Source organism: Haliaeetus albicilla, chromosome 17, assembly GCF_947461875.1.
Source record: "Haliaeetus albicilla chromosome 17, bHalAlb1.1, whole genome shotgun sequence".
Taxonomy (NCBI): domain Eukaryota; kingdom Metazoa; phylum Chordata; class Aves; order Accipitriformes; family Accipitridae; genus Haliaeetus; species Haliaeetus albicilla.
In genome coordinates this window covers 229,015-242,584 of record NC_091499.1, presented here as the reverse complement: position 1 = coordinate 242,584, position 13,570 = coordinate 229,015, and the positions used below count along the sequence as shown (strand labels likewise).

General features: G+C 38.4%; 1 protein-coding gene across 2 annotated transcripts in view; it reads right to left on the bottom strand.

The window, feature by feature from the left end:
* PRIM2 (DNA primase subunit 2) overlaps positions 1-13,570 on the bottom strand; it is a 132,527-nt gene that overhangs the window by 37,880 nt on the left and 81,077 nt on the right. For both annotated transcript variants that reach the window (XM_069804565.1, XM_069804564.1), the window contains exons 8-9: positions 9,985-10,057; positions 8,667-8,852 (exon numbers count right to left, since the gene is read on the bottom strand). In XM_069804565.1, the coding sequence (XP_069660666.1) occupies positions 8,667-8,852; positions 9,985-10,057 (259 nt within the window). The remainder of the gene's footprint in view (positions 1-8,666; positions 8,853-9,984; positions 10,058-13,570) is intronic.

The following is a 13,570-nucleotide window of genomic DNA, read 5'->3' as shown; positions in this document are numbered from 1 at the left end:
AAGCTCAGGCAATATTGGTTTAAAGTAAAATACAACCTTACAAGTAAAAGGGTAAAAACGTATGTGTTTGGTTTGGTTTTATTCCTTCTAGTGCTCAGAACTCCGGATGTGGCAGGCAAAACAAAACTCTAACACACACTGAAAGAAAACAGTACCAACTGAAGTTGCAGATTATTCCCCTGCCAAAAGGTACAGGGAATTGATGCAGCATATACCACTAGGGGTAAAAAAAGTGAACATGAATAATTTTGGAAATCCCAATAACTCCATTAATTGTTACTAAAAAGCATCATTAATTTGGGGGGTGGCGGAAGGGGGGGCGACCCCTTTACTGGTGAATATTCTACCTGTAAATTTAAATACCACCCAAGTTAGCCAGTTGGATTCAACAGCACAACATTATGCACCACTTACCATGTATTACTATTCTTACTCCAATTTTTTAAACTTCTGAATACAGTTAAATCATGTGCAGGTTATATACACACACATATACGCACACATATATATTAATTTATTTATGTATTTGTTATATAAAGGTGTAAGTTAACAGTACCTTTTCAGTCATGATTACAGACATTGCATATGGGTATAAATGGTGAAAAACTGATTACTTTCACCTTATTTTGCTGAAGTGGTAAGACATTTCTACCATGTATCACAAAGAACATCTCATCTTATAGTCACATCTGATTTCTTACCATCTGATTTCTTACATGTCAATTGGAGCTATGATGTGCTTAATTTACTTGCCTAATCTGGAAAAAGAAGTAAAATGGACTATGAGAGAAAGAGTCACAAAACACATATCTATACTCTTTGTTTAATAAAGAAGTCAGAGCAGCAATACCTACAAACTTGCACACGTTTGTTTGAGTATTGTGAACAATGTAGATAGATGTTACTGGTAAATCTCTTTGCAGCAGTCAGGATTTCCTATTTACAGGAAAGTAGAAATAGTATCAACTGCTTTGCAAAACTTGTGTTATTAATCATATCATGCAGTGATGGCCATAAATACAACATGACATGTTATTTTAACGACAGCAGTTCCATACTACTACTTAACCATAAGTCCTAATAAAAATCATCATCTGATGCAAACAACTTTAAACTATTTTGATTTGATCTCACGATGCTTAATTAAACAGGAAGCAAACAGCTAGCTCTAGCTCTAACTAGATGAGCTAGTTTTCTGCAGTCTTTCCAGGATTATTGCATCCACAACAGTAAACAGAAGTAACATGGACAACGCTGACAGTGACTTCCCTTTAGCCACAGGCCAGGGTTATGTGTTTACAGGCATTGCTAATATTCTCTACATTTAATAGAGTCAGTGAGGAATCTTATCCCAGCACCTTCCTAGGACTCAGCAGAATTGAACAGGACTCTGCAAGAAGGTATTCACGTTTCATCATACTTCTTGGAATACAATCAAATGCAACCCCTGTGAGCATGCTTTCTCAGTCCTCTCACTTCCAGAATCTGTTACAGATCTCTTTCCTATTGCTTTGGTCAATAGGTACACAAAACAAACTGAAGAAATCAAGCCATGCAGACCAGTATGTCAGTAATATGCCAACAGCACTCATTTGAGTGTTTCAAAATTCCGAAGTGCTCCACAAGAGAAGGGAGCAGAATGCTAGCAAGCGTAAATGAACGCGCACAGGACACGAAGGACACAGAAGACAAATTCCCATCTATAAAACACAACTTTAGATAAAAATGATAATATATGATAGCAAGAATCTTGCATAGACTTAACATACTTACTGTGATATAGTTATTGCCAAAAAAACCCCAATTTTAATGACAATTGAAGCTTATTTCCATTCAGCTAAAGAAAGATATTATGATCCCTTGGACTAAACTCTGTGGCCAGACCACAGAGGTTTTGCAAGAAATTCCTAGTTTTCAGGCTCAGCTCTAACCTTTCATATGGAACCAAAGGGGGAAACGCAATAGCTTCCCACAATGTTAAGTGCTCAGGATTTTTAGTTATTGAGTCCAACTCCTCATTGCTTTTTATTAGCAAATTACTGTAGCCAAAGGAAAGAAAACAAAACGTTTTTCCAACTACAACCAACAAGAAAATTCTACTAATTCAGCTTGACTCAGAAACAACAACAGTAATCCACGCATTTATGGCTTCAAGTCATGCTTTTAATTCTCATGCCTAGTTGTATAAATTTTGACTATAAACCAAATTCACTCAAAACACCTCTTCTGTAGTGTTTATTAAAATATAAAACAAACTCCAGACTACCCTCTTCAGTCAAGATCACACTAGCTAACAGATCTCAGCAGCCATCTCTCTTCACATGAATACCATCTTCAACAACAGTTATGTCCCATTTGAACAATGTGCCTGTTAACCTCCAGGCTTCAATCTATATGCAAAAAAAAAAACATTAAGGAAGCTGTATGAAAGGAGTAGATCTCCTGATCATTGATTCACTGCCATAAAGCTGATTTCTGGAAACTAACATTACTATGGAGTTCACACTATCGACATTGTTAACTTGGTGTTCAGTGTATCACTGTGGCAAAGACTGTTCAGCTCCTAACAACAGACATCTTGTTCAAGCCACTTCACAGTTTTGCACAAATACTCTGATTTCATAGACCTGGCTGTTCAGAGGAATACCACAAAGGACTATACCAAAACCAAATAAAACAACAACAAAAAAACCAACCCCCAAACCAAAACCACACAAAAGAACTCAGGAATACTGAAATCTAAGAGTCCTTTTCTTTAGCCTTTGGGGTTGAAATTAAAACTAAATATTAACTTTTACTTCAAGCCTACATACCTAGGATGCACTTGGACCACCTACTGTCTTGAAATCCCCATAACAATTGCATATTACTGTTTTTTTTCTTCAAACTTGCATTTAAAGAAAAGGTTTAATGTAAATTCAATAGTAAGTTTGGGAATCAAAATGAGTCATGTAAATGAAAATGCATTTTCATGTTTCTTCTGACAATTACATCACTTTTAGCCTGCTATTAAAGCAACTTCAAGAGCTAACTTTGTTTGTAGAATACAAAAAACATTTTGAAACATAACAGTATTTTGACTTACTTTATGCTCAGTTATACTAGGTAAGCATAGCCATTCAACATATAATAATGTTATGAAAAGAATGTCATTTTTCCCAATACAGAATAAAAATCATTCACTCAAAATCTTTAAAATTCACCTGTTATATCTCACTACAACTAAAGTATGAAATGATGATTTCCCAATAATGAAAGAGAAATACAGATAGTAAGTGGTTCTACTGAAGCTAATTTTTACAGTCACTGGTAGAGGAAAAAAAATTCTATTTCATTTTATGATGAGTTTAACACAAAAATACAATTTAATCAAGAACTTGACTATCTATTCCCCTGATAACCAATGAAAGCAAGGGCAATATGCTTAACTACATTAATACTTTGTTACCATGACGTACTCTTCCACTTCCACAGATTTCAGGGGGATAAGATTTTACAGGTAATATATGCTGGACTTTTATTACATTTTTCTAATATCCTAGAAGAGAGCAAACATTTTCTTAAAGTTCTATAATAGCCTTTATACATCTCAGGAGAATTCAAGCTTAGCCATCTATTTGTATTACAGTACTACTGATGTACAATTAAAAAAAGATCAGATTTTAATCTGCATAGAGGATTTTCAATTATATTTATATCTTTATCTCTTAGATGTCAAATATTGTGGCTTGCTGTCACTCTAGGCTGCAGATTTGTAAGGTTTAAATAATTCAAGAATAAAAGTAGTAAATGACATTCAATTAGAGAATTATAATTAAAATGTGACAGAATAAAGATCCTTTTCTCATTCATGAATCAAAATATGTTCCCAAAATAGTAGGCACCATTACCCAATATAAAGGGGGCAAGTAAAAAAAGAATCTAGCTGCAAATCAACCCCCAAATCTCAAAGAAATAAGAAAGTAAAATACCAAAACCAAACGTAACCAACTGACTGATAAAGAAAATATTCCTGGGGATTTAAGGAGGTGGAGGTTGTTTTAAAGAACCACCACATAATCCATGCATTATGAATTGCATTGGGGATAGTTGTGCATGCTTAAAAGCACTGCCCCAAAGATGATATCAAGCGCCTATTTTTATTTTCATTTAAATACACGGGGCGGGTTCGGGGCGGGGGGAGGATGTATAATATAATTGGATAGACCTACAAAGCATTATAGCATAAGCACTTCTAGTTTACATCTATACATTATATTTGTTTATTCCTTATGATCGTGTCTCCCTCTAGTGGCTGGCCCTCAGAAAAATGTACTTCTACCTGCATTCAGACCTGTATGCAGAATCACAGGATAATTCAAGCTGGAAAGGACCTCAGGAGGTCTCCAGTCAAGCTCCCCCTCATGGAATTTCTGGTTGGCCCTGGTAGAAACATTCAGCACCAGCTCTTTGCAATCAAGGTAAAGCCTTACTTCTGAATCCAGATTCAAGGACCTCCTAAGATCATCTAGGAAAGAAATGGAAGAGCCAGGAAAATCAAATCACTGGAACTACCTCATTGGGACGTGTCTTCTTCCCAAAGTTTCACCACTTCTAAACAGAGTAGGAGACCTATTCCTTTGCATATTGATGCAGTATATGGCTGGCAAGTTGTCTGTCCTCAGTTTCATACATGATCATCACATGTAGGAGAAACATCTAGAATATATTAATAATCAACTGAAGCTCAAAAGCTTCATTGTGAAGGCTTTGCTTCTTTACCAATCACAGACTCTGAGCAAGGTTAAGTCTGAGTAAATGCTCCTCTTCCTTCTTCCAGGAAAACGTCTGTCATGAGGACCTTCACTAGCAGGAAGGGATGAGGAGGCACGCCTCAGACAGGAACCTCTGACAACTAGAAAACAGTCTGGTTATTGCCACTTATGACCAACTGCTACAGAAAACAACAAGACGTATGTATGCAGTAAGATGATCTGGAAAACTAAGTCAAGAAGAACAAGAGGCTTCACTAGCCTGAATACCACCACATCCCCCAGGAAAGAGTTCTAGAACACAGGGGCTAAAGAGCCATGTCTTGTTCTGAGTAAGAGGTCACAAGGACGAAAAAGCTGTTCTGTCATCAGGGTAATTTTGTAAATATAGTAATGCTTAAGTTTTTGAGATTTATTAAATAAATAATTTTTTTAAAACCCGAACTCTTGCACAATTTTCAGATGCACTTCAGTAGTATATGCAACAATAATACCAGTGCAATATCAAATTGCAGTATCAAAGGAATTATTTTTCAACACGGAAGTGCACAACTAGCAACTGTCTCTTCTGTAAAAAGTGGTAAATAATCAGAGTACTAAAGAAAGAATTTTATACCACCGTGCACCAAATACTGCTAAGAAAAAGAATATATATCACAAGTATGTATGTAGCAAAGGAAAGCAAAAAGTGACGGGTTGCCCTAAAGTCATCTATCTGCATCAAAACCTTGATTCCAGGCTATTAGCTCAAAAAGTAACTGAATAATGCCCTAAGGAAACTGATCCAGCTTTCACTCTTTCCTTTGTTCTAAACACCACATTATCTTTCAAGTCTCCTATTTCACATTCACAGACTAATCATATAGAAATCATATTGAAAACAATAACAGCCAAGTAACAATCTCCACTATGAGAGGATTTTATTTTCAATTCATCAGAGAATTTTTGCAACTGTACTCTAATTATTTAATTTGCCTTGATTGATCTTACTACTGTCTTGTTTCAAATACTTTAAAAGCATACTGGAGTTACTCCCCTCTTTGGGTTTTTTTGGGGGGGGGGGTTACTTTTTAAGCAACAAGAACAGCATGCAAAAGAATCTATGGGAATTAATATCTGTTTAGAGTAAGATTACATTTTATAGAAAAAACAAACCAGCCTTCAAATAACACTGAGGTTATGAAGCCAACTGGCATAACCAGTCAGAAGTAACACATCTACCACCATTTGACAGTTGATCCTATCATCTGAACAATAATAATTTACCATTTAGGCACTCCTAGCCTAGCGGTTAGCAGAGTAATTTTAATTACAGTGCCTAAAGAAAAAAACCATTTTATTTTGTGCTTTGCATTTGTGTCTGTTGTGAACGTGCCAGTACATGATCATTCCCCCCCACTTTCCAAAAGAGCATGTCAACTGGTTTCAGTGCTTCCTGTGTAGTCCCTACTTGTTTTTGGGGTTTTTTTCCCCCCACTGAATACATGGTTTCACACTTCATTTACAATATACTTTACAGATTCCTCTCTAAAGCTAAAATACTGTTTCTTGAAAACTTTTCTACAGTGTTTTTATCAATGAGCCCTGGGGTATGTCCACATCAGTGATTCAGAGCATGGGAGGAGTTCTTTTTAGTGCAAGTTTTCCTTGTGCCTATGCTTAACCTGGTGGTAGGCACTCCAGTGCACCGCTGATGTGTCAAGGTAACTTCCTTCCTGCTGAAGACTGAAGTTGTGTGCCAAGAATTATTAGGATTGAGAACTGGTGTAAATGTTGAAGCCATTAAGATGAATGTGAATACACAATTTTGAAACCATAACCATTTGCAGCAAATTGAACACTCCCTCTTTGCAATACACCAGTCAGTAAAAAATAGTCTTAGTCTTTAGCAAGTATCATGCATGTATCTTCACAATGCTCCGGTAAGACAAAACAGTATAATTTTCTCCACTCTACAGGAAAGGAACAATGGAATGAGTGTCAGAAAATAAAAATGTCAAAAGAAGAAACTACCAATAAGAATTGTATTAATCTTCATTTTTTCAGGACATTAAACATTATGTGGCATTTTACTGTGAAAAACCACAGGCCACTGACTTCAATTACAGGTGTGAAAAATCAGCTTTTTTTTTTACCCAAGTCTGAAGTTGGTTATCTATAACTCGAGAAGAATGAAAATTACGTGGAAATAGCAGCCTGCTTCTGAAAAATACAGTAACTACAACCCCTTGCTTCACTCACAATATGCTTTCTAAGGTCTGAAGCTAAACACAGGATCATAAAACTTCATTTATTTCTAGGGTCTATCAAGAGTTTCAGGACATGGTTTAGTGGGCATGGTGGTGTTGGATTGACAGTGGGACTCAATGATCTTAAAGGTGTTTTCCAACCTAAACAATTCTATGATTCTGAGAGATGCTATAGTAGAAAGTCATAATAACCCTGTGACTGAAAACAGGATCCAAGGTGCATCCATGTCTTCATACATGTGCATACACCTAGGGTCAAAGCACAAGCAGGTGGAATCAGACCTGTTCACATGATATTTTTTTAAAACAGAAATCATAAATGTATATATTTACACAGTTATTTTTTCTGATAGCTTGTTTTTATTATTTCAATTTCCTTTAAGCACAGGGAATTGCAAGTGAAAAGTCTGTATTTTCCTAATTCGACTAGGAATTAATTGGCATTCAACTGCAAAATTTAAGTTATTACCTCTCTTCAAATCCTTTCTTGAAATCTTTGTAAGGGAATGCATGTTGGATTTCTTTTTTAACAAAATACATATCTCCTCTTAAATCATATCCCATTTAAGGAGCTAGATTTACAGAGGTTTAGGTACTCCTTCAAATTATACCTTCAAATCCCTTTCTCCTTCCCAAAAAATCTGCAGACCAGTGGATTTATCTTCCAGGACTTAAAAGAGACATATGTACCATAATTCATTGTAGTTAGTATTACTTTCTGCCCCATATCTTGTATAAATAGCCACGTCCCAGAGAAAACCTAAGCTAACAAAAGATTGTCTACCAAACACTCCAAAATACTTCATAGTACTCTGGAAAGCTGAGATCTCACAATATTAGATGCAAAGTATCACAGTCCAAACAAAAATGACATAAGGTCTGAAACATCTGCTCTAACACATGCCACAGGCCAGGCAGAGACAGATGAAAGAGGAAGCCTGCTTGATTCTACCTAGGCTGTTCAAGGCAAGGAGCAGGTCACAAATCTCCAAAAACTGGCATGCATTTTTCATGCTCGCAAAGAGACAGTACATGTACGTTACACTTTCCTCACTCACAATACTCTCAAAAATATTAGCAAGGGTTAGACCAATGACTAATATATCAACAATACTGCCCACTGCACCGAACAGCATTTTCTCACTATTTCCTTGAACTCACTCGTCTGTCTTCATTCACCTCCAGTTTCTTCTTTTATTCTTAGACTAAATTTGCTAGGGCAAGCTCACCTTACACATAGCTGTCCAATTATTTTTATTTTTTTCTTTTTAATTAACCAACAAAAAAAGGCTAACCTTGCCTTTCAGATAGTACTGTCTGTAGTCAGTTACCTGCCTGGTGATTTAATTTAGTCCCATAGTACCTGTATTTCATAAAGGACATTGGTTTCCGAGTGATTTAGTGGTAAAGTAAGATTTTTCTAGTCCTCATCTATAAAAAGCCTCTTTGTGGCTTGCCTTTTTTCCCCATGCTTTAGGAGAATGATCAATAAAATTAATAAAATCATAAGTAAAGAGGAAAAAACCTCCCACCTTTAAAAGACATAACTGTGCCTTTTGCCCAAGTATCTACTTTAACAAGAATCTATCCAAATATGTAGCTCAATGTACAAATTAACTACATCCTCACATTCATATATTTAGATATTTTTCATTTGTTGAATTACCTTGTCTGCATCCACTTTTCCTCTGATAAATTCTTTCTTCCAAAATTCCAGTGCCTGTTCCAGAGTCAAGCCAATGCCTTTTAAGAACAGTCCGTATTGCATACGGCCTCCATGACGGAGATGATGGTTATCACGTAGGGCTTTGTGCAACTGGCGCATGCAAAGAGGGAATGATTTCCCTGAAAGCTGTCAAGAGAAAAATCTGTGTTTGAGGCATACTGATCCTTTAATTTGTAGGATATATGCTTATTGTGATTATTAATTAGCTCCACTTGAAAATGCCAATGGCTGTAAGAAAAGATATGCATATGCAGAGCACCTTGAGACTGATGATAACACAAGTGTATCCTTAAGCCATCACATCCAATAACCATCTCAAGAACAAAATCCAAAACACAGAGTAATACAGGTGGTAATATCAGAATATTTTCTGTTACAAAGCAAGAAAGGTTTAACTACCATCAGAAAAAATATATCCATAGTTCCATTACAATGTTTCTTGCTTCTTCCTTATTCTAGAAGGGCAAGGCGACCTTTGTTAAGTTTTCTGGGGTTGGGAGCGCGGGGGGAGATTATCTGGGGTTTTTTAAACATCTTTGAAAAACTACAAGCAGGAGTAAAATCCATTACAACCAATCTGCAGGTTCTTCCCCTGAAGAATACTATTTCTTAAAAAGCAAGATCTCGGAGATAAAAAAAATATAGTGTTCAAGTTTACTTGGGCTTTGCATTTTTATTTTTAACAGTTGAGTCATGCCATGGAATTTACTACTAAAGGAACACTGTCATGGTTAAGACAGACACTGAAAACACAAACGATTTCTGAAGTTCAGATAAAGGAGTTGTAATGTGTTTTTAATTGTCTCTGCACCATTGAGGTGGTTTTACATCCATTTTACTTACTTCCTTGTTTTGAAAAACCCTTCTGTAACTCAAAAGTCAAAAAAACAGCACTGAAAAGGCTAATATTGCAATGCAATAATCATAAACTAAACATCATGGGCTGCAGAATTATTAAATAAGAAAATTTTGTTACACTCTACTTATAATTGTGTTAGGTATTTGTGAAAGTACACAAAATTAAGCAGCAAATTAAGCAATTCATATAGCTCCAGTCTAAATCCTGATTAGATGTATTTTCAGTTAATTCTGCTCCTTTTAAACTTTATCATAGTTTCATTCAAGTAGTTCTCAAGAGTTACAAAGCAAGTATGAATCAAAAAAAGATAAAGACTCTATATGTTAACTGTACAAAGAGTATTTGAATTTTAAAAGTTACGTATCAACATACAATATAGCTCAAACACAGAGGACTTACAGCATCAATCTGTTCTAGAGAAATTTTTCCAGTGTTCTTTTGCACACTGTAATCTGGGCCGACATAAGAATGGCTGAAAAAAAAAGCAAACAGTACAACATAATTTAAAACTGTTCAAAAAATTTATTTTTTTTTTAAGTTTACAAATTTAGAAAGAAATTGTTTTACCAATTAAGGGCTGCAAATATTTTATATCAGGCAAAACCAAGAAAACAGTATTTGATAGTTACATAAGTAATTAAGATTTATAAAACCAACATTAGAGTAAACACGGTAAAGAAACCCTCCCTCCCTTTACCTGAAAGGGGTAGTGAGGGGTCATTCAGAATTCAGATCACAGGACCACGCTACTGCTGAGGCTGAGAGAGACCTCTGAAGATCATCTAGTCCAAGCCCCTGCTGAAACCAGAGTTACCCTACAGCAGGTTGCTAAGCATCTCATCCAGCTGGGTTTTGAGCATCTCCAAGGACAAAGACTCCATAACCTTCTGAGCAACCTGTTCCAGTGTTTGACCACCCTGGCAGTAAAAAACTGTTTTCTTATGTTTAAGTGGAATTTCCTGTATTTCAGTTTGTGCCCATTTCCTCCCGGCCTATCACTGGATACCACTGAGAAGAGTGGTATCCCGCTTATCAGACATCTGTTTATATGCGCTGATAAGATTCACACACACACCCTCCTGAAATTTATCTCCTCCAGGCTGAACAATCTCGGCGCTCTCAGCCTCTCCTTGTTATGTACTGGGGAGCCCAGGACTGGACACAGCCCTGCAGATGTGGCTGAGTAGAGGGGAAGGATCACCTCCCTCTGCCTGCTGGAGTGCTCTTCCTAATGCCGCCCAAGAGACTGTTAGCTTTCTTTGCTTCAGGGGTACACTGGTGGTTCATAGTCAGCTTGTTGTCCACCAGGACCCCAAGGCCCTCTTCTGCAACCCTGTTTCACAGCCATTCAGCCTATACTGGTACCTGGGGTTACTCCTCCCCAGATGCAGGGCTTGGCATTCCCTGTCATTGAACTTCATAGGGTTCCTGTCGGCCCATCTCTCCAGCCTGCGCAAGTCCATCTGAAAGGCAGCACACCCATCTGGTGTAAAACATTCCTCACAGTTTTTTATCATCTTAGACTTGCCGAGTGCCCACTCTGTCCCATCACCTATGATATTAAAGAAATAGCTAATTCTATAGAGGAGCCGGTATTGACCCCTGAGGTACTCCATTAGTGACTGGCCTCCAGCTAGTCTTAATGCCCCTGATCACAAACCTCTGACCACAGCACTTCAGCCAGTTTTCAGTCCACCTTACTGTCCATTTACCTAACCCATAATTGATCAGTTGTCGATAAGGATGTTGCAAGAGACAGTGTCAAAATCCTTGCTAAAGTCAAGATAAACAATACCTACTGCTTTCCCCCCTATCTATTGAGCCTTCTGTTATAAAATGATTAGCTATGAGGTTGGTCAAGCATAATTTCCCATTCACGAATCCATGCTGACTGCTTGTTATGGGTTTGTGTGGCACAGGTTTTTTTGGTAGCAGGGGAGGGGTCCACAGGGCTGGCTCCTGGGAGAAGCTGCTGGAAGCTGCCCCGGCTTGGAGCCGGACCCGCCTCTGGCCCACGCCGAGCCCCTCAGCAACGGCGGTAGCGCCTCTGGGAGAAGCGATTTCAGAAGGGGAACGCCCCGTGAGGGAGTCAGGGGAGCGGGATGTGAGAGGAACCCCTCTGCGGATCCCGAGGTCAGGGAAGGAGGAGGGGATGCCCCCACAGCCCGCAGGGAGGTGGCAGGCTGTCCCCCCCAGCCCGTGGAGGGGAGCGGGGGAGCAGATGCCCTCCTGCAGCCCGGGGAGGAGCCCACGCCAGAGGAGGTGGGTGCCCCCGAAATGGCTGTGACTCCATGGGAAAGCCCGCACTGGAGCAGTTTGTGACTGAAGGACTGCAGCCTGCAGAAAGGACTCACGTTGGAGAAGTTAGTGGAGGACTGTCTGCCGTGGGAAGGACCCCATGCTGGAGCAGGGGAAGAGTGAGGAGTCCTCCCCCTGAGGAGGAAGGAGAGGCAGAGACAACATCGCAAACTGACCACAACTCCCATTCCTCGTCCCCCTGTGCCACTGTGGGTGAGGAGGTAGAGAAAACTGGGAGTGGAGTTGAGCCGGGAAAGAGGGAGGGGTGGGGGAAGGTGTTTTAAGATTTGGGTTTACTTCTCATTATCCTTGTTTTGATTTGATTTGTAGTAAATTAAATTGATTTTGTTTATTCCCCAACTTGAGTCTGTCTTTTGCCCATGACCATAAGTGGTAAGTGATCCCTCCCTGTCCTTGTCTCGACCCACAAGCATTTTTGTATTTTCTCCTCCCCATCCCACCCGGGCCGCGGAGGAGGAGTGAGAGAGCGGCTCTGTGGTGCTTTGTTACTGGCTGGGCTTAAACCGCAACACCACTCATGATCACCTTCTTGTCCTTCATATGTTTGGAACCGAGATGAGGCTGACCAGCCTATAGTTCCACGGATCCTTCTCCTCATTCTTTGTGAATGCAGGGTTCACTTTTGCTTTGTTCTAGTGATCAAGAACCTCTTGTACTTTGCTACTTGTGTAGCATTTTAAAAACACAAACAAACTTATGTATCACTATGAACATCTACCATGAGGGAAAAGTAAAAACTCAAAAACTACTTACGTGTACCAATAAAAAGCTGGGAAGGCTTTTACTGCAGTACTGACATAGAAACACATTAACTCCTGACAGTAGCTGTCTAGCCAAAATAGCACAGGACTTTGCATGTGCTGCCTCATCTTGCATTCATACTGCAACGAAACTACTTCTGATACATGACCTAGATTCAGGTAACCCTACACTACAGCAGAGACAGTCACGTCAACATTGTCACCAAAGTCATTTCAAATCAAATACAAGCATCTAATGCCCAGCTTTTACTTTTAAATATGTAGACTTCTTGAATGAGGATATATGCAGGGCTGCAGAACAGGCCAAGAGAAATGCTTACAGCAGAACCCAACTGAACTCAAAAGTGACAGTACAGCAAGCAATAAATCTAACAGGGACTTTGGATACAGCATATTGGTCCAAAAACCAGGTTGCAAAGTCTGGGTAAGACCAAATTTCTTTGTGCAAGACAGATTCTGCAAGTAACAAAGATAATTTCTTAAATCTTCTGAAAGCATATAGAGGTTAACTCCAGAAAAAAGGAATTTAGCTAAATAATGATGCTAGGTACTACAGATTATTTTGTGACATTTCAATACTGTAAAGTGTGAAAAGCATATAGCCAAGAGTTGATTTTACTACAGTACAAATCATTTGTTTAATTATACATGCATTCATTTGGTCTGGCACACACTGGAGCACTAGGCAAGCTTACTGTACTTAATAGTTGTTTTTTTCATTACTCAAAAATGGATAAATAATTAAAAGTATTTGAGGTGTGTATGTCTATTACTACTGATTCTACTAAAGTATCTAAATTTCCTTGCAGAACCAGATCTGCATCACTTCACTTAGGCAAACTACAAACAAAACAAAAAACACAGTCCCAAAAATATTACCATCAAAGCATAGAACAGCAGAAAAC